Raw genomic sequence first — 26,920 nt, 5'->3', positions numbered from 1 at the left:
TAAAACCAGCAGTTTGTTGGAGAAAGAGAGACTGTAAGCCAGCACGTCCTCCCACAGACACATATGTGAAAAATCTATCTTTACTATGCTAAGGGGAGAATTTGATGTCATAAAAGAAAGATGTGTAAAATTCTTTGCATTCTTTAAATAAAAGGGAGTTTGCACATTTAATATATTTCCCCTTTGGAAGAAAAATAACCTGCTAAATCTGGTACAATTTGTTAAAAACCCTGCCAATTAGGGATTCAACCGATCCATTTACCTTCTCCTTCCCAGCCCTCCTGACGAAAGGCAGCAGCAACTAATCTGTCTCCTTTCCAGTGCAATTATTTTAAGGACAGATTTAAAAATTAAATGAACTCTGCAAGCATTCAGTTGCCATAACAGTTGTGCATACTTCCTTCTGCTTCAAATTTTTTTTTAGGGGGTCAATAAAGGAGAGAAGACGAGAGTCCACTATCACCACTGGGGAAATGAAGTGTGACAAGGTCTAGCGAAACGTCCTGAAGGGCGGTTTTCAAATAAATAAAAGCAGGAAATGAGAAGTTTCAGAAAAACCAAACCTAAGACATAAGACAGAGATCCTATGGGAGATTGTTAACACCTGCATTTCCTACCTTTTCAGGTTGGTACTAAGGCTATTTAGAACACTACAAATCAGAGATAAAAAGGCTGGTTAACTGTTAAATGTTAAAAGCATTCTGTTTCTCCCCTGGCCGCAATTCCTCCAGCTTTAGGACTTGTGCCAACGCAGAGAGAACCACCGTAAGACTCAGTTCTCAAGAAGGGATCGGTATCAAACTTGGCTTAGGACGAAACACACTGGCTAGAAAGAAAGAAGTGAGGAACACGTGACCTGACGGCAGGCGGCTAGGAAGAAGCCTCTAGTATTTCTCCTTTCTCTGAAATAAATGAATAAGTAGGTTTAAAAAAAATTGGGGGGGGTGATAATTAGATTTAATTAATTAATTAATTAATGGAGGTCCTGGGGCGTGAACCCAGGACCTCGTGCATGCTAAGCACGCACTCTACCACTGAGTTATTCCCTCCCCCTCGGAATAATTAGATTTTAAAAAACCAATAATTGCATTAAAATTTTTATGTTTAAAATTTATGTTCTTTTTTTATAAATGAAAGCAAGAGAAAAGGGCTGTCCACTGAGTGGCCATATTCCCCAGTCCACCCAGCACACGTGGGGCGGGCACGGTATTAACCAACAGTGAACTCCACAGGGCCGTGTGTGACGTCGCCTTCTGAGCATCGCTGTTGAAGCCACAGAGTGAGCCACAGTCCACGGACGTGCACAGAACGGATGTGGGGGTGGCGTGAGACCCCTCCTCACAGCCCGAGGTGAGGCTGCCCCTGCACACTGTGAAGCAGAGCAGTGCCTTTACAGCAAACAGCTGATGACAAACATGCGATTTTCTTTGGGGGAAAAGGTGTATTTTAGGATGAAAAATGGAGAAGAAAGAGAAACCTTTCACAAGAAGTGCTTTTATAATAAAGTCCATTTCCCTACAAAGGGAAGTCACCCAGGGTTTCTTCTGAGATTTCCACTATGCTCTTCTTCATTTCTAGCCAAAAAAACCAAACCAGTAGCAACAGTGTATGAGATATATTGTATTATTCAATAAACATGGAACTAACTGCTCCTCAGTACAGGCCTTCTGTGAATTCTCTAATAAACACCCTACCCCCCTACCTGGCGCTGAGCTTGTGAGGAGAAGACCACTGCAGAGTTAAGTAAGTTTAGGCTAATGTGTCACAACGGGGAAAAAAGACAGTCAGGAGTCCTGTTACTCTGGCCCTCGGGTGAGCAGCTGTTCAGGGCAGGACAGTGTGCAGGGTTACGGGGAAGAGTTCCTGCCTGGAGGCAGGAGGCCTGGCCTGTGGGCCTAGCCTTGCCTCTGTGTGTCCATTTACCTGTGGACAAGCCTCCTGGATTTCAGTTAAATCATGTCAAGTTGGACAGTTACCTCAAATGCTCCTCTTAGCATTAAAATCCTATATTGATGATTTGATTTTCTGACCATGTACAATACAGACCAGGATAAGGGAGGGTAAGTTAAAACACTGTGGAGATAAAACCCAGCAAGAGGAAAGCTGTTTGAAAGTGAGTCACTTCTACATTTTTGCAAAATGCTTAAATAAAAGAAAATTTGAATATTTAATATATTCCCCATCTGGAAGAAAAACAATATGCTAAATCTAGTCCCCCTACTGCCCCCACCCCCACAAAATACCACTGATTAGGGATTCAGATGATCGGTTTTACCTGCCAACAGGATAGAATTACTCTTGTTAGCACACACCACCACGAGAAGGTACCAATCACAGAAGGCAGTGGAGAGCCAAGAGTTCACGTCACGAGGTGATGTGAGGCATTCTAGAGCTACGTGTATCACGCATGTGGATAATTCAAGGAACACCAAAGACAAGATTCAGGAACATCTGCAAAGCACCTTCAGGCAGAGAACATACCAGGCAGCACTCAGAGAAGGATTTTTTAGGAAGTCGTGCAGGAGGAGGTGGGCCCTGATCCCACTCCCAGAACGCCATGGAGTTCTGACAGACCACAAGCTCCCCGGAAGGCTAAGAGGATGGAGAGGTGCCAATGACAGAAAAGCAAAAAAGAAAAGGATGGGGAGAAAGAGACAAGCAAAACAGGCATGCATATGATAAAGTCACAGCAGGAGGGAAGGGAGAAACGAATTACAGTAGCTCAAAGAAAAGCAGTAGACAGGCTATGCCTCAGCTCTCAAAAAATGTTTAAAAATCATACATGTATGAACACATCCACAAAAAGCAGTATGTATTTGGAATGATGTTTCTGCTTTATTTCTACCCATTTGAGTTTAGAAAAGAGTTAACAGATCTTCTGATTGCATTTGCTTTTGATCACAAGAAATAATTTAAAATTATTTACCATCATTCAAATATGTAACTATTCCCAAGTAGTACAAATAAAGCACATGGATCTTACTTTAAAACAATTTAAAAGCACTTTAAGAAATGGTGTCAGCAAGCCAAGGACAAAGCACAGGCAAATACATCTTTACTTACAAAGTTTAAATTATACTTGAAAATTAGAAAGTCTACGCTTCTTATAAATTTTTTTTCCCCAGAGGAAACACTGACCAAAAATTTATCCTAAGCTTAGTTTTTACTCATGGTACACAGGGAGACTTGTTTTAGAGTCTTAAGATGTATTAAAATTACAAAAGTGGAAGAAAGGGTATTTTCAGCTGTAAGTCAGTACAAGAGGATTACTATTTTAAAATATAACTGAACGACATTTTTAGAAGAACACAAAAGAATCTACACAATGACACCTGCCGGGCTGAGGAAGCCTAGCTCACAGCTCTCGCATGAAGGCATCAGGGGAGGCAGCCCACTTACCTCCCTCAGCTCGTTGTCCAGCCCGACGTGCTCGGAATGTTGGCGAAGGCGGTCCTTCCTGCGCTGTGCGGTGGCGCTCCGACTTACCCAGCGGCTGAAAAGGCAGAAGGTGTAGGTTAAAACAAACCACCCGGCAAAAAAAAGTATGATCATCACTCACCTTCAAAACAGAAAGAATGTGCTGTTCAAACCCAAAGACCAACAATATTTATTTTCAATCAATTCTTTAAAAAACATATATGTAACAGCTTTATTGAGACGTAATCCAGATACCAAATTCACCCATTTAAAGCATCCAATTCAGGGGGTTCTGGTATATTCATAGAGATGTCCAACTATCACCACAAATCAATGCTCTTTTAAAACTGAGGTTAAAAACTGCACCGTATCCTCTGTAATGACCCACCCCTTTCCACCTTCCCCGCCCAACAGAGCCCCAAACCCTGGATGGAGAGAACCCTGTCCCTTCCCTTTCTCACATCCACGTCCATTAGTTCTTGATTTCCCTCGTGACTGACTACCATGAATCACTTTACCTGCCTTTTCTCAACACCCCCTCAATCCCCCTCAAAGACTATTCCAAGTCTTTCACTTGATCCTCAAGTGCCTCCACTCAACTATGACCCAGCCCTGCCTCCCTCTTCCTGCCCTTTACTTAAATGATGCGCACACACTGACCCCCTCATCTTTCTTCTAACCCTCAAGTATAAAGTATATTGGCCGCAACTCAAGACTGTTTCTTCCACCAGGGTCCCTGACCTGCTCCACTCGGTCACTTCCTGTGCCCCATCTCCATTCCCCTCTCAACTAAGTATTGCCCTTCAGCTTGCAAGTACGCTGGCCTCTCCCTTGACCCTGTCTAGCTGCACGTAAATCTGCTTCTTTACTCTTCTCATACAAGATTCTTAAGAAAAGTTGAGGGGTAAGGCTTCTACTTACTTATCTTTGAATCTTTATCTCAAATCAGCTTCTTTCCCTGAAAATGCTCTTAATGAAGCCATTCAGAGCCCTAACTGCCAATCCGATGGCTATTACTCAATTCTGAGCTTACGCTCTCTGCTGATCACTCTTCCTACCTTAAAACTCGTTACCTTCAGCAACCTCAGTGTTCGGGGATAAGCTCTCTCACTTTCGAGCCTTTGAAGATGAAGATCTCGCCCACTTCTGTTCATCTTTCAGACAGCTTCAGAGGCCACACACACAGTGTCCTATGATCCCTCCAAATCTAAATTAGCTACCCCTCTTACACACTCCAATTATAGCACCTACCTCAGTGTGCTATAGTACTTATCTCTATTTTGTGTACAATCCTCTCTAACACAAACTCCTGAGGAGCTGGCATCATGTCTGCCAGCCATCTTACTCTATAAATACACCCTAAATAAATGTAATCAAAGATACAATCTAACATTTAGGTTTATAGATGTTCATCACAGCATATATGCAATAACCAATTCTGTGTTTCTTTTATTCTAAAGACTCACCATTTTGGCTTTTAAATGCTCCTGAAACTAGGATGAATCTTCTATGCCATACACGTTTAATGCATACTTTTTTCAAAAAGCTTTTGAATAGCAAATCTTAAAACCGACAGTTACTGAGAATCAAGTAAATGTGCTCAAAACAACCTAAATGTTCAACAGTAGGGGGTGCTATACAACGAAAGATCATATAGTCATTTTAAAAAATTGAGTTACTAGGACTATCAATAACGTGAAAGTGTGTTCATGATAAAATAATGAATGAAAAAGCAAGACACAACATTGTAAAAACAATTTCCTAATTTTGTAAAAAAAAAAAAAAACCAACAACTGGACATAAACACATGCCAGGATCTACACAATGATACAACAGAAGGGCATGACACCAAATATTAACATCTCATGGTGATGGCATTATGAGTGGTTTTATTTTTATTTTTTTAAACTGAGGTATAGTTGACGTACAATATTACATAGGTTTCAGGTGTCCAACAAAAGTGATTCAGATTCACAATTTTGAAAGGTTATATTCCATTCATAGTTATTATAAAATGCTGGCTACATTCCCTGTGCTGCAATGTATTTATTTTATACATAATAGTTTGTACTTCTTAATCCCCACTGGTAACCACTAGTTCTCTATATCTTTGAGTCTGTTTTTGTTTTTTTACATTCACTAATTTGTTTTATTTTTTCATAATCCATGTATAACTGATATCATATGGTTTTTGTCTTTCTCTGACTTATTTCACTTAACATGATACACTCCAAGTACATTCATGTTGTTGCAAATGGCAAGATTTCACTCTTTTTTATGGCTGAGTAATATTCCATTGTGTGTATGTATGTATGTACATAAATATATTTTTATATGTGTACTTATATATATCTCATATCTTCTTTATCCATTCGTCTTCTGATGGACACTTAGGTTGCTTCCTATTTCTGTATCTTGGCAATTGTAAATAATGCTGCTATGAACACTGGGGTGCATATATCTTTTCAAATTAGTGGGGTTTTTTTTTTTCAGCTAAATACCCAGAAGTGGAACTGCTGGGTCATATGACAGTTCTATTTTTAGTTTTTTGAGGAACTTCATACTGTCTTCCATAATGACCGCCCTGATTTACATTCCCACCAATAGTGTATGAGGGATCCCCTTTCTCCACTCCCTCACCAACATTTATTCAGTCTTTTTGATGGAGGCCATTTCGACAAGTGTAAGGTGGTACTTCACTGTGGTTTTAATTTGCATTTGTCTGATGATTAACGATGTTGAGCGTCTTTTCATGTGCCTGTTGGCAATCTGTATGTCTTCTTTGGAAAAATGTCTATTCCGGTCTTCTGCCCATTTTTTAAGTAGGTTGTTTATTTTTCTGACGTTGAGTTGTATGAGCTGTTTATATATTTTGGCTATTAAACTCCTTATTGGTCGTATCATTTGCAAATATTTTTTCCCATTCAGTAAGTTATCTTTTTGTTTTGTTGATGGCTTCTTTTGCTATGCAAAAGCTATTTTGTTTAATTAGGTCCCGTTTGTTTATTTTTGCTTTTATTTCCTTTGTTTTAGGAGACAGAGCCAAAAAATACTACTATGATTTATGTCAAAGAGTGTCCCATCTGTGTTTTACTCATATATCAAACTATTTAAAAAGATTTCTCAGGTCTTGACTTACCATCCCTATGACTGTGTAATTCATTGCACTATTCCAGGAATATTTACTCTGGAGTATATCCTTGACAGCACAGAGCTATACACAAGTTAAGAAATGAATTCAGACTTTTGCCAGTCAGTACTGCATTACTGACAATATGCTATTTTTAATTTTTTTATTAATGAAGTATCTAACTTACGAAAGCCTAAAATAGGAATGCTGCTTCTTTTGTTGCTTTTAAAATAACTTACACATGCCTTTGGTTTCAAACTGATGAATCATCTCATTTCAGTCTGCTATTTAAACGAATATGATAAAAATGGTAGCAAAGGAAGGTAGCCCTCTTAAAATAGTTTAAAAAAAAAAAAGAATACATTTGTATCAGAGAAAAAAGTGTGTAAAGATCTAGTGATGGATCTTTGAGGTAGCACCCCTGGAAATGTCCCTATAGCAAAAGATCAGTATGAGACTGTAAAAAGGATTCAGAGAGCTGAGGTGCCTGAAAAGGAAGACCCAGAAAAAAAGCATATCAAGACACTGACAAAGATTCTTTGCTTGACCAAACTTTAGTCAAGAATCCTGACCTTTCCTAAGCTCATCTGTGCATTTCTTTGTAAAATCTAGCTTTACTGAGAACATTGCTAAGACATTTTAGCAGAAACCATCTTCCCTCTTGTTATATGATCATTCTGGGTATCTGATAAGGTTTTAGACTCGCCACCATCCCCCAGGGGATGTCTGATCACCCAGGCCTGCCTTTGGCAAGAATCCTGTTAGTCAGTTTGGTCAGATTCTCCTCTTACCCATGATGCTTCCTCTTAGTGATTTCTATCCACTGACTCCACTCTGCTCCTTGGTGATAAATTCCCACTTGCCCGTGCAGTACTCAGACTGGACTCCAATCTCTCCCTCTTCTGCAAGACCCCACTGCAATGGTCCCTACACCTTGAATAAAGGCGCCCCCTGCCCCCGCTTCCTTGAATAAATTCTGTCTTACCATCTTCAACAAGTGTCATGAATGTTTCTTTTCTTTAACAATTCTGAAGCAAAATACAAACACCAGTTGATGAACTTACATAATCAGTAAAGAGGAAGAGTCAAATATAAATGACACAACGTACAAAGACCCGGAGGCCTTGGAAACAGCCCTGCAAAAAACTGTCGGTGTAAGATAGTGAAATTTGTTCAGGGATTTAAAAAATCAGGCTTACTGGGCAGAGAGATTCAAATAAGCAGTAAAAATGTGAATATGGTGATTATAAACACCAGCTAACAAACTTATATAAGGAATAAAGGAAAGAAATAGGATGAATACACAGGGCTGCTTTCTCTTGGCAGCGAAAGTGGAAAGCACAAAAGACAAGGATAGATATTAACTTACATGATGTAACTAGCAACTCAGTCTGTGAAACAAAATGCCCGGTTTCATTTTATTTTCAAAACAGGGAAATGAGCATCTGCTTGAGAAAATTACTATCAAGTCCACACATTCCTGGTCTATGTTAAATAAATAATTTATCCTTTGCACCATTAAACTTCTTCACTAAGCATGATTTTACCAAAGGTGATCACAATTGTTGAAATACTAAAGATTGCTTCTTTGCTTTTGCTTTGTAAGCAGCATATGAAATTCTAACAGCTGATCAACCATGTGCACAGGCAGGATCATAAATCCCTTTACCCTGAAATTAGTTCTGAGATCTTTTCTCTTTCAGACTACAACCTATCTGAAAATATAATGCTTGGGGTTCTGTGTGGAAATGGGAAAACTTGAGATTATATGTATGATTAAAAGCAATAAAATATGGCAGTAAGATTTTAAAATTAAAATCTTCCCTCCTAAGCACTCCTGACTTTCTTTCCCTGCTTTATTTTTCCTCACAAACCTTACCACTTTCTGACAGATTACTTACTTTACACATTAAGTTTTTGTTTGTTTCAAATTAAACCAAAAAAGGGATTTTTGTTATTTCATTCATCAACTCCCAATGAACAAGACAGTGCCTCACGTATGGTAGGGCTTCCGTAAATATTTGCCAAATGAATGAATGAGCATTCTAATGCTACCAAAAGGAAATAAAAACTATTTAAATGAATAGTCTACTCATATCCAAGTGAGGTGAAAAATCAGGATATTTTACAAACATAAGAAAAAATGAATAAACTGATGACTAGTCTATTCTGGTGAAAAACTCTCATCCACTTCTCAAAAACAGAACACTGTATCTAGGACAGTCTTCTGGAAAGTCTGAATCCCCATACTGGTCAATATTTCTTAGCACATTTTGAGTTCAGTGTTTATAAAAGCAAGGATAGCTCTTCAACAGAGGGTGAAACCCTGCAAGTTAAAGTAAGTAAGGTAAAATTTTCGGCCATTAGCTATTCACTTCTGTCCTCGTAAGCAGCATATTAAAATCTCCCTACGACCTTCCTCCCTAAGAGTTTAGTATAAACGGCTGCACCATCTACAGGAGGGCAAGATTTCATTCTGAACACATAACTTTTCCACCTTTCTAGTGAATCCTCCTCCTTCGCTGTCTTCGTTAAAGTTGAAACAACCTATTTAAATAAAAGAGTTCAATCAAATAAAGTTTTTTTTTTTTTTTAACAAATCCACAACTCATTTACTTTACTGCACAGCGCTCCCTTTCCAAATACGTAAAAGGATGCTGGCACTGAAGATATTCCAGAGCCCCCCAGTCTTTATGAATGAACATGCTTCCAGGAGTAAGACACCTGGGTTCTCATCCTAACTCTGCCACGAACCCAAGCTCAGACTCCTACCAACATATGACAAGGGCATCACTTCAGGTTAGGCTGTTGGATCCCAATCCTTGCTTCATGTGGCTCTTCAAGAGGGAATATAGTGCCTGGGAATGTATCTTGCTTCTCAGAGTACTATTAGTCTATCTCCTTTTGGGTCCACCCTTCTTAACAGCCCAGTGTGAGCCCAAAGGGAGGCACCTGAGGGCTCTTTTCATTCTGAAACACCTCATTAGATCAGTAAGACAAGCTGTTGCTAAACTCCCTTATGCTCAATATTTTAGGTTATTCAAAATTTCTTGGGGGCTACCAAAGCAAAACATCCAACTCCAAAAGTAACAAAGACACGAGTCACCTCTGTATTACAGTGACAGAGCCACGCAGTATACGAGGATAATGGTTAAGCGCCTGGGCCCCCGGACCAGCATACCTAGGTTTGACCACTTCTACTACGTGACCCTGAAACACGTTGCTGACTGTCTCTGAGCCTCATTCATAAAATGGGTAAAACAATACATGTTTGATATATAGGGATGTGCTTGTAATAAGGACCAGTGACTGATGGATTGAAGGCAGTCGACACAGAAGCCAGTGCAGACCAGCTTAGTAACATGAGCAGTGCGACCTCCACATCTACAAAGGTGGATAATAATTACTATAAATAAAGTAGTGATGAAGGCTTCCAAATTTTTTGACTGAGATCTGAAAGGGGGGTGGATGTTTATAATGATAAATACAACCATAACTTGTTTTACTGGACTTTGAAAATACTGTATTTTTTACAGTTTCAAAGTCTGTGGCAACCCCGTGTGGTCAGATGATGGCTAGCATTTTTTTAGCAATGAAGTATTTTTAATTAAGATACATATATTTGTGTTTTTTTCAGACATAATGCTACTGCACACTGAACACACAATAGCATAGTGTAAATATAACTTATACATGCCCTAGGAAACCAAAACATTCTTGCTTTGTTGTGATATTCGCTTTACTGTGGTAGTCTGGAACCAAACCCCCAGTATCTCCAAGGTACGCCTGTCCAAGGCTCCAGAGGAAAAGAAACAGCCATGGAATATATTACTGCATACATAGCACTATAACTGCTTTCCTTAATTCACACCCACCGTTTGTTTTCCTTTGCTGTGTTTGCTATCACGTAGTTTTCTCACATGGAGAGCCTAAATGAATCAATAATTCTGGCACATTTCAGAAACATATTTAAAGAAACACCTTCAGCTGGGAAAACGGTAAAGGTTTCATTCCTTTCAGATTATTAAAAACAGGACATTAATAGTGCAAACACAAGGATATACAAATATTATCATATATATATATGCACCCCAAGAAACTACAAATAGCAAATATTTAGCTTAGTACAGTGCTTATTAAATTACACCAAGTGTTACCATCCTATATGATAATTTACTATGCTTTCTTTTTTCCTGACCAATAAAATCATGATGTGTCTTGGGAAGTAAAGAAGGACCAAAAATTTTGCAACATACAGCTCAGCAGATCATCAGAACAAAAACATATTTTTAAGCGACCTTTCAAGAACCTGCAGATTATACTTCAGCTTCGGCCACTTAGGTTAAAAGGCACAAGCCCAACTGCCCTGTTCCCCTTGCTGCGTCTCTGCTTGCCTTCTGACAGTTCTGGTGGCTGAACGCCACTTCCACGTCGTGCGCCCAGTCTCTAATGGGTTTTCTATTCCACTTCTTCGCCACTGACTGGCTTTTCCCTTTTTTCCTTCTCTGAGCCTCTTTAGTAAGATCACAGATGCTGTAAAATGTTAAGAGTGTTTTCAGATGAGGAAAGAGGCAAGTGATTCCGACTTGTCCAAAGATCCCAAGCTGGTCAGTGGTCAGGAATGAACGAAATTCCCCAACCGCCAATTTCTAGTCTAAAGCCTTTTTTCCAACTTACCATATTCCCCATTCGTTAATACTCTCTTAACAGTTCTTTTTTTTTTTTTTTTGTAAAATCCTTCTTTATTATCAACTTGTTAATAAAACACCTGAATTCACCTAAAATCAAGAATTCCCCTAGGCCCGAATAACTGTTTTCAATTTTAAACATATTCAGATATTTTCTGAATGAAATCATCTACCATAAAGAATGATAGGGTTGACACCTTTTTATTTTTGGTTGTTTTGTAATTTCTGTACTTCATACTTAAAAGTACAAAGATGGTGCCATGGGCTGAACTGCAAGTCCCTAAAAGATATGCTGAAGCCTTAACCTGTGAACGTGACCTTACTTGGAAACAGGGTCTTTGCAGATGTAATCAAATTAAGATGAGGTTGTTGGCGTGGGCCCTAATCCAACATAACTGGTGTCCTTAAAGAAGAGAGAATTGTGGACACAGACATAGAGGGATGGTAGCCATGTGTAGTCAGAGGCAGACACTGGAGTTAATCTACTATAAGCCAAAGAACGCCTGGGGCTACCAGAAGGTGGAAGAGGCAAGGCCTCTCCTGGAGGCCTTGAAGGGAGCATAGCCCTGCCAGCACCTTGATTTTGGACTTCCCAGCCTCCAGAACTGTGAAAGAATAAATTCCTGGTATTTTAAGCCACCAAGTTCACAGTGCTCTGTTGCAGCAGTCCTAGGAAACTAACACAGAGGCAGTGAAAGTACAAATTTTCTAATTCAGTGTAAGCATTATAATCAGACACAGTTATTTACAGTGAAACCATTCCCAAGTGCACACTACTTAGAAAAAAAAAATCTATTCTATGGATTTTCTTACACGATGGAATTTAAAGTCAAATATTTGTAGAGTGTCAATTAATATTTCAAATGGATTAATTTGGTCTTTGAAGAAAGTAATGAGATTGATAAAATGTTCAGCGGTTACACACACCCCGTGAGAGGCGCAGAGCACGGCACCCTTCCTCTGTTCCTTCCACCACCCACTCAAGTGAAGAACGTGCTTACTTATTATTGGTTGGTCCTGTTGCCAAGACATCAGACTGTAACTTTGGAAAGAATCCTTGCTCATATTTGCCTTGACCAATTTTCATGTCGAGTAGATGTGGGTGGATTGCAGTGTGATCCATTTTCATCAGTCGCTGTTCAATTGATTGCGCTATAAATTAAATTTATAACACATTAGAGACATTTCACTGGCTAAACCTTAAAAAGTTTAGCTTCCTCCACTCATGCAGTGGCAAGAAACTCAATCCTTCTGATAGTCTGAAATAGATTTTTACAAAAGCTCATCAGGAATCAGTACAACATATGTATAAAAAGGTTAATTTTAAGTAAATACTAGACAATTAATTTTCCTGGTATTTTCTGCATTTGTTAAAAGCAAGACAGTGGGGTTAAAGAAAAATCTATAATTTAGTGAAACAGTTTCCCTTAAGTGAGAAATTCAGTATTCTTAATGAAAATGTGGTTCTCAGTACATTTAAAATATGATGGCCAATAAAATACTCTCCTTGAGCTAAAAGACAAGTGAAGGGAAGGAAAAAGCAAGCATTGTAGCCATATGTTACTTTATTTCTTTGTGCAAAGACCCATTAAATATTCATGATTCTCCATTTGTAAAACAAGGGACTGTGTAAAGGTTATTACCTCACTGTCAGCAACAGTCACATTCTCATTAGCAGGAGTCATTTAGGAGTGTTTATTAGATCGAAAGGGGTAACGCAGAGAAAAACAAAATAAGTAGGCATTTAGAAAATGTCCAGAGGATAAGAAACTGCCTTTTGAAGAATAAAACAGGCCAGAGATAAAAGGTAGGAATTACTCTTCTATTTTAAAACCACTTAAAGTTAAAAGATGTTTCAGAGACCCAGGAAAACAGTGAACAATTTCTCTGGTTAAAAAAATTAAAATCTGATTTTAAGTGTTTTTATCAATTGAATTTTCAGGAGAAAATATAATACTTGTGAAGCAAGACTAGCCTCGCATCTCCTGCCTAGAGACGATTACCACAGGGAAGAAGCCACAGGAAGTGTGGTTGTTTGATGAACAGGGCACGCTGCAGGGACTGCCAATCTCGGGATTTCAGAGAAGCAAAAAGGTATTTTTGTAACTATTTCAGAGGGTCAGTTTATTTTGCCCCATCTGATACCGGCAGATTAAATACTGTTGGTTATCCCCATATGTGTTCTAAAAAAGATTCTTTTTTGGGAGGTGAGGGATCTGGCCATGACATACTCCACTCCTGTCAAAAGAATCTGCTTGACACCATCTTACATGAGATGGATGTGCCCCCGGCCGGTTGTTTGTGTCTGCAGCATTAAGGGATGTGTGCAGAAGGCACTAGCACCCTCTACAACTTTAAACTTCAAAATGTTAGACATCTACTTTAAGTTTCCATAATGTTTCTTCATAACTCACATGAATTTATCCAAAACTTTTTTGAATTTCATTTTATTTTTAATGTGTAACTAGTAACTTCTCTTGAATCACAGTCCATATGTTCTTGGCTGGGCAAAAGGATGCCATGTTTTAATGTGAAATGGTATTTAATTTTCAGTGATGCCCCCTGACTCTCCAAAACCGTATCTATACTCTCAATGCTTCCTAACATGAAACAAAGTTAACAGATGGTTTAGGCAAATCATCCTTAGATTCATACATAGCATGCAATTCTCTAAAGTCCCTGCCAATTTTATATTCCATGAAATACCACAATTTTATGTTCCATGAAAAAGACAAAATTCCATTTCTGCCAATGAGTGCTTCTGTCCTCACAAAAGCAAAAAGGGGGGAAAGGAGCTTCAGTTTTTCCACTGGATTTAAAATGACAGAGAAATCCTTCTGATACTGAGTTACTCTCTTTCAGTTAGGAAGCTTTGTGAAAAACAAAAATCATGATACACAATTAGCAATCTAGGGTTTATAGGACCGCCACAGGGAGCACGATGCAATGCTACTTTCAGCGATTGTACCAACAGTGAACCCCGAACATTCAGAAATTACTAAATGCCTGCTTTTAGAGCTCATGGGCCTGTTGTTAGACTTTCAAGGGTTTGTGCCAAAACTCATTTTCTGTGACCGGTAGGGAATAAAAAAATAAAAAGCTCTGCGTTACTATCAACTTGTGGTCTTTCTGCACAGAAATCATGGGGTTCTGGGGCAACAAGGCCAGCGGCAGAGCGCCTCTGTCTGCGCAGCGCACCTGCAAGTCAAAAGTCGTCTTAGTTGGAGGCAAAACAGAAACAAAAGCAAAACAATGAAGGACAAAAGAAGTGATACACAATCAAACCCAATGTCAACAACAAAATCCCAATCTCTGTAGTTTTTGTTGGGGGTGAGGGGTGGGGAGGAGACAATTTTACCCGATAAAAGAAACCACCTCACGGTTTATGGGGGACACGCACAGTCACAGCCAACTGCCTCTCTTCACTTCTTAAAGAAGTCTTTGACAGAGTAAGTTCCAGGGGGACTATTCCTAATTTAGCCTACTGTCTTTTTCATATGTTACATCTATAATGGTACATTTTCAAGAGTATTATATAATTTCTGTGATGACAGCAGGAGTACCAAACTCTGAGGGGCTGACAGAAAATCTGTTTTAATTGAAAAGATTTTCTAGAAGGATGCAAATAGAGCAATCAGTGCTTAGCTCCATTTAAAAAATTCTGTCAGGAAGGGAGGAATAAAATTTGCTCAACAAGACATTATACTATTTACATGGCTATCAAAGCACTGAAAGTCATACTATTCTCTGAACAGGCGCAGCCAATTTCATTCTCTCTGCTCCCTCAATTTCCAAAACACAGAGGCAACTGTCACTTCCCGAAGGGGCTCCCAGGACCTACCCTCACAGCTGGGGCACGACACGACGATGTTTCAGCAAGTATCAGAGACCTCTAAGGCAGCACACGTGGTAGCACTTATGTACTTCTTTCCCTAAAATACGCTACGTCTACAGCATCGCCGCTCCTGTAATCTGATCTGCGTACAATAAAGTGAGAAAGGCAAGCAACACGGGCAGAGAAAAGAAAACCCACATTTGCTGCCTCTTTTTGCTCCAGACAAAAAATTGCTTTCAAATAGCTCCTACATTTGGAGGGAAAGAAAGGGCTCTCAAGGGACAGATACCAGTTTATCTGGCAAAGAGCTGGGAACCAGGTGTAAGTGTGTAAAGACAGTGTGGATTGGTACATTTCACATGTTGATTGCAGGAACAGCTGACATGGTAGTAAGACTTCAGGTGCTAGAATCAGTCAAATCCGGGTTGAAACTCTTTTTTTTCAGGGCTAGACACTAAGTTTATACATGCCCAGGGCAGGTCCGGGCACCATGCGCCCCTGCAGGGTTTCAATTCATCTACAAGCATAGGTCACAGCACCTGCCAGGGGTCCGCAGGGTGCGAGCAGGCCTTCCCCGTGCAGGGCATCACGTCACAACAATAACAAAGGCCCCCACCGGCCACTAGCAATGGAACCACAAGCAAGTGACCTCTCTGTCTGCTCAACCGTAAGATGAAGACAGTTGCGAAACAAACAATAAACCGTGTCCACACCCCCTCATTATTAAGGTCAAATGCAAAAATGCACACGAGACAGCTGGGATGTTGTCCAGCACAGAGCAGGTACTCAGGAAACACTGACTATTAACATGATTATTTATGTAATGGACTCTTGCACTGCCGGACAAGATTGGCCAAGACTCATAATTCTCAGAGGGAGAAACTAGTGTCAGGGGGTGGGGAGCCTCTAATTTGAATACAAGAATCTAGAGATTTAATTTCAATTAATGAAGCTTTTTAATGAATGGCACCACTAAAGTAAATATACTGTTTTGGTCATGCAAATTAGGCAGCAATTCAAATTGACTACTTGAGGTTAATACTTCTCTTTCCTTGGATGAAGAGAGAAGAGGTAAATAAGCAAAAAAGCAAAATAAACAGCAAGACAGAAATGAACCTTTTTCCATTATGGCAGTAAAGAGAATAAGACACAAATCACAGCAACCTTATAGTTATATTCCATTCAGCTGCTTCAACTGTATTGTTTTTCTTCTTCTGAGGGAAGAGGAATGTGAAGCAGAAGACAGACAGACATCAGCTCACAGAAGAGAAGGGAACTAAAACTACAGAAAGCATCTCCGGATACAGTACAAGGATCAACCATGAAGTCTAAGACTGGGGGTTAATTCTGTGCTTTATCAGGCCAACAGAGCGTCAAGAGAAATGATCATGGCTTTCCAGTTAATCTCAAAAGGCACGACAAATGTACCTGCTTCTTTTAAAGTGCCGCACTTCTGATACATAGACGTCCTCAAGGTGGGGGCCCTTACGTTATACAGTCTTATCTTCTCGATCCGAGAGTCAAAGACTCGAAGCAAAGGATCTTTCTCTTCCCACTGAGACATGATTTTATTATCAATAAAGGTGGCAAACATCTGTGTTTCAATGAAGCGTGAAAGAAATGGCAGGTAAGGCTCAGGCTGGTCAGACAGAAAGGAAGCCTGTAATGAGATAATTAGGAGATTATTAGTGCAATGAGACCATCTCAGGACTGCGTGATAAATCCAACAATTATCTGTTGCTGTCATCATTCCTTTTTCGTCTTATAACACACAAAACGGAAGCTTTAAAAATTTAAAAATCTGCTTTCCTTTCCTTTCTTCTAAATTCATAGAATTTAGGTCACTTAGGTCTTTAGCACTGATCCTACCTTTCAAAACCGATTTACATTCTGGTCCTCACGGCCATTATGTAGAAAAGAGGGCACCATTAATGAGAGACGGTGGATCAGTTGCTACATGATCGTCAATCATCCTCTTCGCTTACCGTTAAATTTGACCCCTTTCCCCAGTGAGCTGTAATTTCTTCTCTCTGTCCCCAGCCTCTGCCAAATACCTTCACGTTACAAGGCAGTAAATGACTGACTGATTCAACAGTGACATATCCATATACACATCAGCAGTAACCTTAAAACACCAACAACATGGACTTTGTGCTTATGGGTGAAGTCTTTTTGTTCTTCAAGTTCTTCTTAGGCCCCCACAATTAGAGACTGATGGATGAGTGTTAATCCAAGATCACACTTCATCCAGATCTGTGCTGACAGAATAGTCTGGGCCTTAACAACTAAAAAAAGCGTTGCCTGAAAAACCATCCAAAGCAAGCGAAGCCTTTGGGAAACATGTACCACCAGCCACATGTTCCTGGTACCAGCTTGTCTGCTGCCTGGAACAGTCTGGTAAACTGTAATCAGGCTCTGATTCAAAGGTTTCTTTTTTTGCCTTTGGTTCTTCAGGTCCATGTGTGTAGAGGGATTCTAGTCACAGTGTGACAGTACCTGAAATTCGGATCACTGTTTCAGCTGCTGGGCTGGTTCTGCTTCCCACCCTTTTGAGAAGGTGCGGTGAGGGGAAGCCAGAGGGGAAAGGGGAAGGGGAAGTTCTGATACAAGGCTACTCTCCTTAATACTCATTAGCTCCCTCCTAGCATATTCACTTTTCATTCTAAAATTTAGGAAGCCTTTAAAAAGCTCCTTACTGAAATCCATTCATTCAATTTAAGTGCCTCCATAGTTCAGATGCAGCTACATAAACCCAAAGAGCCACAGAAAGGTTCACAGTAGTTTCCGGAAATCAGTTCACCTCTTCAAAAGATATTTTACAGATAAATATCAATTTTACTTTTCATACAGCAAACAGCCTTTCTTCCTAAATGGACCAAATGTCTGGCTTTTGCTATTCAGGTCCTTGTGGGCTACAACACTTAGGTCAGCAAAGACTTGTCTCCAGGACGAGTACGCGGTAGTCCTGTAAATTGTCCTAGTGAAAAATGAGATGATTAGAAGCCTTCTGGAATCCAACACAAAACTTTCATTTCTCTAGGGGTTATATAAAAAGAATTCAATTTATAGTTTGAAGCTACATAAAGATTAAGAAAGAAGAAAGTACCAGTGCTCGATTTAGATAAGAATTTGAATTGCTCCAAGGATAAATCCTGAGTATACACAGATTAGCTCCAAGCTGGCCAGGAAAACAATGTGGGAAAACGGTTGAGCTCAACGAGAAAGGAACCTCAGAGCAGACTGCAGGCTTCTGAATTAAATACGTTTTCTCAAACATAAAGTGCATCAGAACTTAACTGTTCAATGCAGTTTATATAACTCATCTAAAAAAATCTCACGACATCAGAAAATAATCTTTTATACTGCCTACCTTCACAAAAATATTTCATTAACATTTATTTGTCAGATACGCCAAGATTGTAGATTAGACTCCTAGAACATATCAGCCCTTCTGAGACGTCTTCCATGACACAAAGATACCACTTAGCAAAAAGCCATGATTCATTCCAACAGCAGTATCATGCCTCGGCATTCACAGAAGCAAGGGACTGAACTATCCCCTAGAGACCTGAAGGAGTTAGTGCACACCCTTAAGTGCTTCTATTTGAACGAAAATATGGTGAATATGTCAAGGAAACTGGCAGAAGAATACTCCACAGCAGACCTTAGAAAGAAGCTTCAAGTTCAGCAGGACAACCAAAAGATGGTGTCATTTTCTGCCTTCCCATTCCAAAAACTTTGGCACAGAGCCTTAAAGTCATAAAATCTAATTTATTCATTTTCTTTCTCTTTTGATCCTAAAATGAGATAAAAATTTACCTTTTAAAACTAAACTGTTATCTTTACATGGACAGGTTGTGATTTCATTATAGGACAAAGACAAAATATAAGAATAAGGATTTATTAGAAAAGAAATTAGCCTCATTTAACTAGACTTGATCCTAAACTATGGGTAAAGAAATCTCTTACAAGGTCAGACTGTGTTAACAGATTTGAAAGACATGTGAAATTTAAGAGTTTCTATAATTCAAGCATCTTCAAAGTACAGAAAATCTTAAAATGAGGTTAAAGGCAAGTTAATACATAATTCAGTGAGAAACTTAAGGAACTAGTTTATTTTCCTGTGAAATTTTTAAATTTAGTATTAAATACTAGTAAAGAAAAGCTTTTTTGGGGGGAGGGGTTTAATAGAGGTACTGGAGATTGAACTCAGGACCTCACGCATGCTAAGCATGGGTCCCACCACTGAGCTACTTCCCTCCCCACAAGAAAAGTTCTTAATGGGAAGGGAGAGGAAAAAATCTGTACTAAAAAGAAGTTAACAAAATCTGCAACATGCAGCCCACTAAGAGCCGTAGGAAGGGAAACTCTGGTTCTTTTACTTTGTCAAAGTTCTGCATCTGCTCCCGGTTGGTCAGCCACGACTCCATGTCCTGGGCGGTCTGGATCACAAACGCTTCATAATCTGCAAACATCTGCGTGAAGCGGTTGGCAAAGACCTCTCGGAGCTGCACGTTGAGCTGGTAGTCCCTCAGCTCTGCCTCCTCGCACTGCAGTTTCACGTCCTTTTCTTTCTCACCCAGAGAGGCCGAGAGGTCCACCTGCCCCACGGCGACACCGGTCCTCTGGGCCAGGGCCTGGAGGCGGGCGATGGTCTCGTTGCCCCTCAGCAGCTCGTACACGCTGATGCTGCTCGCGGGGACGTTGCCATTCTTCTTGTCGTTGACCAGGTCTTTGAGGACCAGGTTCTTCAGCTTGGTGGCGCTCTCACTGCAGTGCAGGCTGCCCTCAGGGGGGATCCCGAACTGAAGAAGAACTTCAGACAGTTCCTGGATAAAATCCACTTTATTGGGGAACTGCGGGAATTCCTCAGGCAACTCAATAAAATGGTTGTCAATATCCACAAAACACAAATTCGCCTGAAAGCGAAAAAAAAAAAAAAAGAAAGAAAGAAACACAAAGGTTTTAAAGTAACAGAATCTTATGTTCTAAAATATTCTTGCCCACTATTATAAACAAAGTCACAGGTTGTGCTGCCTTCTACCTTAACCTTCTCAAGGGTAAGAGTATTATATTCTTTAAAAATAAATCTCTGTTGCCAGCATTTCTCCCTAAGTGAGGAAATCTATTATACATACATATTTAATATATAGGAATAATTTTCCCTGGTTCTCATCAGTTTATTGTAATCTGGACATGATTCTGTAATATATGGAGTCCCTTCCTAAAAGGTCAAAGTGCAGATTCAAAGGCACGAGGTAAAATAAAATGCTCACCGAGCTTGAACTTCCTATGCCATTCCGCTGCTCTAGCATCATTTATAATTAAGAATTAACAATCACTGCTAAAACTTAATAGCTATAGTACCTCAAAATTCAATGAAACTGGCAAAGAGCAGTCCAGTTCACAGAAAAGCCACACATTTTTACTTTATCCACCATCAGCTTCAACCTCTCAGACAGTAAAAGCCTTTCAGAAGTCATTAGACAAACAGTAGGAAGCAGAGAACAGTGGTGGAGGCCAGTGCTTTGAGAACGATAAAATGATTAACCCTTGGATAATTAAGAGTTCACTTGAATATTTTTGAGTCAAAGAAAAGAAGAGGCAGATATAAGAGAAAACTTTTTTTGAGATTGCTTATTCTCTAGATTTTGAATAAAAATAGTTTTTAAATTTTTATTGTATTTTTAATTAATTAATAATTTACTTATTTATTCATTCATTCATTTATTTTTTTAATGGCGATAATGGGGATTAAACTCAGGACCCCATGCATGCTAAACACGTGCTCTACCACAGAGCTATCACCCACACCCTAAAAAGACTTTTAAATATCTTCCAAGTAGATACAGAAAATTCAAGAGACTAAGTACCTAGATAAAATTCTGATTATCCCTCGGGTACCTGATTATAGTATATACTCAAAAACAGTATTTTACCTTTACTGTTCATGGCGTCTTAACTGGAACAAGGTTGTCAGGGCAAAGGTCGCCCACCGCACAGAACTGACCCTGACTGCTCTAGTAGCTGAGCATAAGGCATGGGGTGAAGACAGCAGAACAGGAAGCCTCACCCCCGGGTTCCTGGTCTCCCCACTCCCCAGCCGTACCCGCCAGGTCAGCAAGGAGAGAAGTCACACTGCTCTCCGAGCCTGAAGGCCAAGGTGAGGTGAGCAGAGGAGGGCAGACAACGGGGCCCATTACTCTTCTCTTGATCCCTGTTCTTTAGATTCGGTGCCGATGAGCAAGTATAGAGCAAAGTTCCAAGTTAAGCTTGGAAAAAACCCAAGGTTCTCCCCCATCCAAAACCAGAGAATCAGCAGTGATTCTTCAAGCCTAAAATAGCCTTTGAATCCAAACTTTTAACCCTGCAGATGAAGAAGCTGGGGCCCAAGTAGGTAGGTGACTTCCTGACACCTGTTCTAGCAGCTTTAAGGGATTTTTTCCCTCCATTATGCCTCATCGCCAATGTCAGTGGTTTTCTCTAAATAAAGTTAAGAGCAAGTCACATCTTGCTGAAGACAGTAGTGCTACTTACAGCTTTATTTAAACCCACATCTTTATATATGTTTTCACAGTCGCTAGAAACTAGAATATATTGAAAGGCTTAAAGGGAGAAACTAGGTCACCATAATTCAAATGGATGATTCAATATCTTTAAAAACAGAAGAAAAAAATTCCTTAACTTGCTCATCTAAATGTTAACCAGCAACCTCGCACCACTTACATTTGGTACTGCCTCCTTCGTTAATGCCTTCCTGCTACCCCTTACCCGTCTCCTCCCCCTGTGAAAAGAGGAAATGATACATTTGGGGAAATTTCAAAGCTTGTTACGCTCATGTCATCACGGCTGCACAGAAAATGCAGAGCGAGGCGGGTGTTCCAGCACCACAGCTACCCGCCTGTCGTCCTGTTCCCACCAGTCTCTCCTGCCCTCCTATGTTGGCCTGGAAGGGCCCCAACTGGGGCTTTGATTATCAAAATGTAGAAATAGGAACTGTGAACTTGTGTTATAAAAATTTATTGAAGAAAACCCCCAAAAGCCCTTTTCCTAAAACAGATAAGAACTCTATACAATAGGGTATTCTGATAAGGCACTTTCTTGCTTTTAATATCATTCAATTAAAAAAATATTTTAAAAAGCTCAAGAATGAAAAATATACTCAACATCTCAATCTTATGTTGTTTTAGGACTAAAGAGTTCTGTATTTTTACTGATCAACACTGCCCAGAAGCCTTCATAATATGTAATCACTCCAAAGCAAAACAAACATTCCCTCAAAAGCAAGGGAGCAAAGATGTGACACTTAATCATTTCTCCTGCGATGAAGCCTTCTTACGTGTCCCTATGCTAGAGGCATTTTTTGAGTTCCTCTGTATATATTCTTAGTTCTTTCATTCCTCTTACTAACTTTTTTTTTTCAGGCTGTGTTACTGATATTTGTAAATGTCTTATTTTGGAAAGGAGAAATCAGCTGTTAAATGTGATTTCTTTATCTAGACGTCTCCCAGTGGTGTGTGAGACAACCATTTGCTGAATGAATGAATAAGGCTCGGAGAAATGGTCATTTGTGGAACCTTAAAAATGCTGGTAAGAGGAAGAAGAATCCAGAATGTGAGACCAGGGCAGCTCTCTACGTCTGGGGAGGGTTCTGGTTTCTCAACAGCTGAAGCTAAGCTGGCAGAGAGGGAGGCCAGAGGACAATACGTAATGTTTCCATAGCATTTTAGAGTAAAACATGACAAAAAGTAGCAAAAGCAATTGTTTCACTTTCTCTCTTGATTTTTTCATCCACCATTTGCTGTAAAGAGAGCAAGAATGGTAGGAGGTGAGGTGTATCAGTCTGTGCAACCAGTCCTTGGGGCGATACCCTTCCACCATCACGCTCACCCCCCTTCCCAAAACCGTGTAACAAACGGCTACCTGTGCCTGTCATTTTGCAATCATGGAGCAAGTGAGGGGGTGGTTAATTGTAAGTCTAATGGTAGTCTAATTATAGCTACATTAGCTAACAACTAAAATCATGCCTTGTTAAAATAATCATTTCATGAACTTACCATTTTCACAACGATTCTAAGAAACCCTCTCTCACTATTTTTAGCTACTATTTTATTTTACTGCTTTTAGGGACAGTGGTGGGGGTGAGTATTACTAGTCATTTTTTTTAAATGGCTATTTTTATAACCACTTCCTCCCCCAAATTATGTGGAGTAGATTATCTCATTGTAAAATGACGCCAGAGCAAAGTGACGCGCTGTTAGCCTTTTCTTCTGACAGTCAGGCACCGATGTATGCTTTCTGTGCAGAAGCACTGCTGTTTTCACAGCTAATTCAGGTTGCTTTGTACTATTCTACTCTAGGAACAGATGAGTATATATATTTATTAAACGATGTTGATTTAGTGAATGAAAAATTAGAAAATCACAGACATTGCTCTAAGAGCTTTCAGAATTTTTAAGTTTGTTTATCTTCAGAGTCAGAGGATACACACAGACCTAGAGACAGAAAGATTCCCTGACAGCAAATACGTCAAGGTGGCATTCAGAAATTCCCAACAATCACTACTCGTGTAAAAAATGGGAAGGTAATATTTATGCATCCAAGCAAATGTCATTTAATTAACATACAAATAGAGATCAGATACTCAACAGGAAACTAAAACATGTCACTGTTTAAGTCTTTAAAACAAAATGCATTTGGCTAGTCTATTCCTTTTTCCCTGAAAATTTAAAGGACTTACTTCTTTGAACCAACAAGATACTCAGATTAATAAAAGAGAAAACATGAGAGCTGAGGTATTAGAAAAAAGAGGTGCAGGAGGCAGACAGAAGCAGAGAATGTTCACACACTCAAAAAGAGCAAGACAGTTTGCATGTGTATTTTATATGATCTGAATCAAGCTATCTACCCCTGAACAAAAATGTTAATTTTGGTAGGGAAATATTCATTAGAATAAAGCAAGCAATGGATGATTACAGGAATCATTTACTGGGTGTAATGGCTGTGGCTCACTGTGTTATTTTAAATTCACTTATTAAAATGAGAATCTCTATGGGAAATAAGAACAAATAAAAGTGAAGAACAGCATGAAAGATTTTATTAAGAAAGGCGCTAATTAAGTGGTTAATACTATAGTGCAATTAACCATGCTACGTTTTCAACAGGCCACTGGCGCTCTCATCAATAGTTCATTCAATGGCTTTACATTTCGGTTCCGAGTACCATCAACAACAGCTAAAAATTAGATTCAAAATGCTTTCAGGAATTCCTGTTCATTTTCTTCTGAAACAGCATTTGAACAAACAACACACAGAAGGCACAGGAGAAGACTGCTAGGCACGTGCTTTAATAAACCGGGGCTACCGAAGGTCAAAAAACCAAACCAAACCAAAACAAAAAATAGTCAATTTAAGGTGGCCTAAAAGCTAAGGGTTAGAATTTTTATCTCAACAACCTAGCCAAGCTGACATTTAGAGAAAGTTGGTAACTAGCCTTACCACTACTTACAAAAGCTACTAAGGTATTTAATATTTCCATGATCCCTATCTTGCTGAAACAGGATACTTCTCATTTCAGAGGTCAAGAATCAAATTCAACTCAATTAATACAATGAATTTAAAGGATGTTAAAGCTGGGCTGTACCACTTAAAAGCAAAATTTTAACATGAATAGGAGAAAAGAAATGAAATGTAGTGAGAATAAAGCAACTTGATAATACTCATCTATCGCTCCATCTTCACAAATTTATGGCTGTGAAAACTGGCCACTGTCCTGCTCTGAGCCATGTTTAATGAATGACCATAACCATTAGGAGTCAGGATCACGTTCTGCGGCTGAGCCACTGCCCGACACCTACTTGGAGATTCGGAACAGCCAGAGACTCAGTTGGACAGTGACAATGCTATCTAACAGAAGCAGCCCTGACCTAAATCGGCAAACAGCAAACTTTTCATGATTCATCGTAAGTTTTACCTCTTGAGGAAGTTCTAGCTTAGAACGGTCAGTTCCTTCTTTTGACTGAAGGCCCATCAGATAAGGGACAGGAGCGTCAAGAAAATGCAGCAGAGAAGCAGGCAGGATGGGCACATAAACATGCTGCCACTGAAATGGGAACAGAAGTGTGGTGATGCCTTCGGCCACCGTCATCAGGCGCTGATAATCTGCACAGAACAACAACAACAAAGAAAACCAGAGGGGAAGATTCCAAGTCAAAACGTAGTCACTGCATTCAGCTTGAGAATATCAACTTCCAGAACACGATTCCTGGGCTCATAAATAAATCAAATGTTTATGACCACGCAGAAAAGAAGTCAGCTCTATCCCCACACAATTAAAGAGCTAAATGGTTTCATTTGAATGGTTGTAAGCGGGCATGGGTAGGTGAGGAATCAAACTCACCATCAAACTCTTTGCTTCTGAAAACACTGGTATGTAAACTTACGTTCCCTTAAAAAGTGAAGGGAACAAAAACTAGTAAAATTGCTCTTGGCACTTCTCCCACTGAAAATGTGTAAGAATACTGCTACTGATCACTTTTTGTATACATGCATATTTACACAATCCTCAATTCAGAGGCTTTTTCTTGTATAAATACTCAAGGCTACAGCCTACAGTTATACTGACTCTATTTATTTTAGCCTTCACTTTGTGGGTATGAGGAATCAACAGACACATGCATTGATACTCACACTCCCTAACCTCCAACTCAAATCTAGGGACAAAGTGAAAGCTACCAGAGAATTAAAGGTTGTTTTTCGTTGTTGTTGTATTTTGTTTACATAACTAACTTATCAAAACTCAAAACTGTCCAAAATATTAAAGTGCCCTCTTTTCCCCCTCCAGTTTTATTGAAATGTAATTGACATATAATACTGAATTAGTTAGGTGTACAACAGGGTGATCTGACACACGTACATACTGCAAAGTGATTACAACAAGTACGGTTAACATCCATCACAAATAAAGTGCCCTCTTAAACCACTCTGCCATGGAAACTTCTACATACGTATGTCTATAGTCCCCGTTTAAACCCCTGCAGGCAGACATACTTCAGAATTCAGATTTTTTTTCTTTAAATTTAGAAAGGTAATAATATTGTGCATAAATCACATACTTGAAATATCCAGGCCAGCACCCAGTAGTCAAACACATCAATATTTCTGCAGCAAACTATATGAATGTCCCAGTAGGGCAGATAACCAGAGAATTTAAATAGGGTCACTTTGGCTCAGTTCTGATTTTGCCAATAAATGAGTTACAAAAATAATGTTTGGTTTTTAGAATTCTTTTGGATTTGAGAATTAAAGAGAACAGTATCGTGGAATTGTAATAATTCACAGAATTTACTGTGTACAAATACAGTAAAATCTGAGGGAGAAAGACGTCAGGGGAGTCTTTTTATTTTTTATTTTTACTTATTTTTTAATTAACTTTTTAATTGAAGTAGAGTTAACGTACAATGTTGTGTTAGTTTCAGGTGTACAGCAAAGTGATCCTGTTACACATACATACATATATACACACACACATACACACATATATATATTCTTTTTCAGATTCTTTTGCATTATAGGCTAGTACAAGGTATCAGATATGGTTCCCTGAGCTGTACAGCAGGTCCTTGTTATTTGTCTGTATTATATACAGTAGTATGTATATGTTAATCCCAAGGTTAAGGGAAACGAACCAATGCTACTTGGTTTGCATCAAACTCAAAGAACATCTGACAATCAAAAATAGGATGTTGTCAATTAAAATTTTTTTCTTGTGTTGTTTTGTAATTTGTTAATGACTGCCTTTAATAGTCTACAATGGGATTTTTTTTTTTTTAACAATGGGATTTTGGTCATG

At 39.3% G+C, this 26,920-nt stretch overlaps 1 protein-coding gene across 2 annotated transcripts in view; it reads right to left on the bottom strand.

Annotated features, from left to right (window-relative positions):
- DENND5B (DENN domain containing 5B) overlaps positions 1 to 26,920 on the bottom strand; it is a 157,147-nt gene that overhangs the window by 43,318 nt on the left and 86,909 nt on the right. For both annotated transcript variants that reach the window (XM_032473248.1, XM_032473249.1), the window contains 5 exons: positions 25,043 to 25,230; positions 19,453 to 19,989; positions 16,499 to 16,730; positions 12,237 to 12,387; positions 3,400 to 3,493 (listed from right to left, as the gene is read on the bottom strand). In XM_032473248.1, the coding sequence (XP_032329139.1) occupies positions 3,400 to 3,493; positions 12,237 to 12,387; positions 16,499 to 16,730; positions 19,453 to 19,989; positions 25,043 to 25,230 (1,202 nt within the window). The remainder of the gene's footprint in view (positions 1 to 3,399; positions 3,494 to 12,236; positions 12,388 to 16,498; positions 16,731 to 19,452; positions 19,990 to 25,042; positions 25,231 to 26,920) is intronic.

The sequence above is a fragment of the Camelus ferus genome, chromosome 34 (assembly GCF_009834535.1).
Source record: "Camelus ferus isolate YT-003-E chromosome 34, BCGSAC_Cfer_1.0, whole genome shotgun sequence".
Classification (NCBI taxonomy): Eukaryota; Metazoa; Chordata; class Mammalia; order Artiodactyla; family Camelidae; genus Camelus; species Camelus ferus.
This window is presented reverse-complemented; position numbering and strand designations above follow the sequence as displayed.